We start from the raw sequence: 4770 nt of genomic DNA, 5'->3' as shown, positions 1-4770 counted from the left end.
ACTAGAGTTTGAGCAAATGAACATAGAAGAGAGCTTTCAGTATCAATAGTGTTACAGAATACACTGACTAATCACTTGAAGAATTCATCGAAAATACAAATCGAAACTCGAACTTCATCATAGGCGAAAACGCGAATATTTTTATGAATGTTGCTCTGTCAATTTCAGTTCAAAGTATGGAGAATGAGCAATGTTAAGGAGCTTTGTGTGATATTTAAATTGAAAAATCAATTCTTTGCAACACTACTTCAATTCAAAAAACAACAAAAAACAAATCTTTGTTCTTACATTCTATGCAATATTTCAAGTTTTGTGTAAGATTTTTTTCTGTAATCAATCTCTAATCATACCTCACTTTAATTAAGATCCTAAAAACCATCATCAAGTGAAGCTAAACACACTTAAAAAGTTGTAACTGTGAACAAAGTTAGATAAGCTAAATTGATAACATACTCACTTTTCATGGGCAAACATATTTACATCTTTACATTATCAAAAGACAACAAAATACAAAAGATGAAAAATAAGTTCCTGGGTCTCACAAATTCTCTTAGTAAAAGAAAAAAAATAAAAACACATATTTACATTGTGAAAGAATGGAGACTTGAGGAATATGGTATGACATGAAATCAAATTGAAAGGCCAACAACATGAGCTGAAAAAGGTGAAAATGTAGTAGTATAAAACAGGATCTCTATTCGTGTTTTCGCTAGCTGAAAATGTAAGAAAATCGATGGATCGATCGAGTCTATTGTGTTGCTGATGTTACTAGCTGATCCGAAACAGCTGCTAGACCCTGCATTAACCTCACAATTTCAACTGTGTCGTCAAGATAGTACTTGGCCTTGCTCGGTTTCTTACCAACTGTGCAGGCAAACACTTCAGCCCCTGCGGCAATTGAAGGGCCTGATGTGGCACTTGAGATAACCTCGAACATGTCTTCATCTGATCGATCATCGCCTATGCATAGAACGAAATCTGGGGCTACTCCCTTATCTTGCATAGTCGAAAGTAGTCGTGTGGCCACCAGTCCTTTGCTTAAACCCTGCTCAGTAGTAAATCACACCCGAAATTTGATAAGCCTATTTGCAGCTAGCGATGCCTAGCACCACTTGAAGTGTCATATTACTATTGGTGCAATCAAGTATCGAGTCTCACTAATTGAATTTAATTAATTATTATGTAATATCGCTAACTATTTGTAAAGCGCTACCTGATGCTCATTAAGGAAAAACATTAACAATAATTTGAAAGGAGAATAGGTTTCGAACCTGCGGTTTAACCTCCACAATGTTCTGGCCACTTTTGACAGTAACTGGTTCATTGGCAAGAACACTTTCAAGATGATCAAGAAGTTCCTTAGCTTGACACGAACCGAAATCGGGATCTGCATCCTCATAACACCACAAAAGTGTAGTTTCCTTATCTTCAATGGTGGAACCATCTGTTGCTTCAGTGTAAAGTCTCATTACTGGTTCAGCAATCTGTTTCCAACTACAATCAGCAACAGGTAGACATGTTTCCCATTCTATGTCTCTCTCCATCCTGAAATTACATCATACAATTTGGTTTTTTTAGTACCAAACAAAACTTTACAATAGTTTCAATACAATTTCAACTAAACAACACTTTTTACCTGAGGAAGTAACCATGCTCAGCACCAATTCCCAGCTTCTCACAAGGAGAGAACCATTCAGCAAGTTTCTCTCGGCTTCTCGCGCTAACAATGAAAACCATGTTGTTCTTGTCTCTACACAAGCTAGTTAAGATACTAATGCACTTAGAACTCGGGCTCTTATCGATTGAGCACTGTGGGATTAAGGTACCATCATAATCCAAAAGAATTGCCCTTCTTGTTGTCCTTCTATAAGCCGAAACTATGTTCTCCATCAACAACTTTTTAAAGCTTGGACCGAGCGCCACAACTCTAAAACCAAGTCCAAAGCCTATTCCCCAACACCTCGTTCGCACATGATCCCTACAAGTCCTCTCCAAATCCATCAAGAAACTGCGAGCCCAGTATCCGACATCATGAGTACTAACATACTTGTAATGTTTCTCATGGCGAAGCTGTTTTTCGGGCACAGCCATCTCCAAAGCAGAGTTCATAGCATCCGACACAGCATCAACATTCCATGGATTCACACGAATTGCTCCACTCAATGAAGGGGAGCAACCAATGAATTCAGACACAACTAACATACTATTTTTGGGGGTTGAAGATTTCAACCCCAAAACTTTATCCAATTTCTCATTACCTTGGCGACTAATTACATACTCATAAGGGATGAGATTCATTCCATCTCTAACAGCAGTTACTAAACAACACTCAGCAACTACATAATATGCCATTCTCTCATAAAACTTAAGTGGCTCACTAATGAAAACAACAGGCTCATAACCAGGCTTACCAAATGTCTCATTAATTCTCTTCACGGTTGAGTATGTCTCAGCCTGAACTTCCTTCACATCTTTTCCGCGCCCTCGAGCTGGATTCGCTATCTGCACCAACACAACTTTCCCCTGCAATTCAGGGTTCTGCTGAAGAAGTTGCTCCATTGCCAAAAGCTTCAAACTTATACCTTTGAATATATCCATGTCATCAACTCCAAGCAACATGATTCTACCCTGATCAGTGTACTGTTTCATAAGCTCAGCAACTTTAGTTTCGGTTTCCTTGAGACTCAGGACATGTTCAAGCTGTCCCATGTGTATTCCAACAGGAAGAATCTTAATGCCAACAGTCCTACCATAGTACTCAACGCCTATGTAACCGCGCTTAGATTCGTAGGAAAGACCGAGCATTCTACTGCAACAGGAAAGGAAATGGCGGGCATAATCAAATGTATGGAAACCAATCAAGTCAGCATTCAAAAGGGCACGCAAAATCTCTTCTCTAATAGGCAATGTCTTGTAAATTTCAGAGGAAGGAAAAGGGCTATGGAGGAAAAACCCGAGTTTAACACGGTTAAACCTCTTCCTCAAGAAAGTTGGCAACACCATAAGATGATAATCATGAACCCAAACGAAATCATCTTCTGGATTGATCACTTCCATAATTCTATCAGCAAAAATCTTATTGACAGACACATAAGCCTGCCATAATGACCTGTTAAACCTTCCTCCAAGGTCTGGTGACAAAGGCAACATGTAATGAAACAAAGGCCATAGTTGTTGCTTACAAAAACCATGATAGTACTTACTGAAAAGATCAGGTGGGAGAAAAGTGGGAACACATCTAAAACTCTCTAACAGAATCTGGGACACTTCATCTTGTTCATTTGGTTGAATTTCTTCCTTGAGACAACCCACATAGATAACTTCAATCTCATCATCTCCTAACCCATCTTTCAATTGGAGAAGAAGTGAAGTTTCATCCCAACTAAAAAGCCAACCTTTACTACTATCAGATTTTCTCTGAGCCCTTATGGGAAGCTGGTTAGCTACTATTATGAACCTATCTTTTTGGACAGAAGATGATGAATCTAAGTGAACACTCTCAGAAGAGTCACTACCAACCTCAGATATCAAACCAGAAACTCTCATAATACGAGGAATTCTCCCACTCATTCTCCCAAATGATGGTGGCTCACCTGAAGCAAGTTCTAAGAGATTGGAATATGATCTAGAGACCATTTTTTTTTCTTTCTTTCTTTTTCTCTACACTTCCAGAAATTCAACACTATCAAAGGTTAAGAAAAAACCCATTAAAGAAAAAGGCTTTGTTTAGCTACCAAACCCCTTTAAATTTTGGAATTTGAAACAAGAACAGGGTTGAGCTGCTACTAATTGCAAAACCCAGATACGAAATCTTGAGAAGAATAGAAAAATGTGAAGAATTAAGTTGAGGAAACCAATAATAGAAAAAGGGAAATGAGGAAAGTCTTTGTTGAAAAGATAAAAACTTTGAAGAAGATAAGCTTTGAGACAATGAATAAATCAAAAAGGGAATGGAATAGAATAGATTCAGATCATGAACGGCTAACAAATATTGTCAACCAAAACGTTCACACTAGAAAACTGTCTTAACTATTTAAGTCAAAAAAAAAAAGTTTCAATCTTTATGAAAACTAAACAAAACAATTAAGAACTACAGTTGAAGATGTTACCAGCTCATGAAACTGCAGAACCAACTTTTTTGTTTTTATAATTGGAATTGAGATGAAAGAAAATAAAAACCTCAAAAGGCAAAGATTTTGGGGTGAGAGAAAAGCAAGACCTAAATTTTGGTAGCTTTTTTTTTTTAAGAAAAAAAATTATGGAGCTTTCTGAGTGATCACAAATCACAATCTTATAAGTGCACCCACATTCTCTTTCTTTCTATCTTTATCTTCTTTTGTGGGACTGAGACAACATATTTTAGTGGGGATAATATTTCTGGCAACTTTGTTTTTCACAATTTTATTTTTTATTTTATTTGATGATAACTAGGTGAGTTTTTATTTTATTTGATGATAACTAGGTGAGATTAGTTCTTTTTCTTTTCTTTTATTTTATTTATATTTTTATTTGTTTATGCAATGCACGTGCTAGTTCTTTTTATTTTATTTTATTTATATTTTTATTTGTTTAATTTTTATTTCATAAATTATTGTGATAAAAATTTATATAATTTAATTTTTACATTTTAATTGTAGTGCAAATTACAAATATAAGTTTTATTATTTATTAGAAATACAAGAGTAAGGACAAACATCTAAAGTAGAATTTATAAACTTTTTGAATATTACTTTGTATATTGTAAATTATTTTGAAGTTTTAAAAATTTTG

The 4770-nt window shown here is 35.7% G+C and overlaps 1 protein-coding gene across 1 annotated transcript; it reads right to left on the bottom strand.

The window, feature by feature from the left end:
* Nucleotides 1-432: 432 nt before the first annotated feature.
* Nucleotides 433-4383, bottom strand: LOC115721806 (alpha,alpha-trehalose-phosphate synthase [UDP-forming] 6). Its single transcript, XM_030650885.2, has 3 exons — nucleotides 1637-4383; nucleotides 1272-1545; nucleotides 433-1045 (listed from the first exon to the last, which is right to left on the bottom strand). Exons 1-3 carry the CDS (start codon nucleotides 3634-3636, stop codon nucleotides 749-751), a joined length of 2571 nt encoding a protein of 856 aa, XP_030506745.2. The 5' UTR covers nucleotides 3637-4383; the 3' UTR covers nucleotides 433-748.
* Between the last annotated feature and the right edge of the window lie 387 nt (nucleotides 4384-4770).

Source organism: Cannabis sativa, chromosome 9, assembly GCF_029168945.1.
Source record: "Cannabis sativa cultivar Pink pepper isolate KNU-18-1 chromosome 9, ASM2916894v1, whole genome shotgun sequence".
Lineage (NCBI taxonomy): Eukaryota > Viridiplantae > Streptophyta > Magnoliopsida > Rosales > Cannabaceae > Cannabis > Cannabis sativa.
Note: the sequence above shows the minus strand (reverse complement) of the source record. Positions and strands in the feature narration are given on the sequence as shown.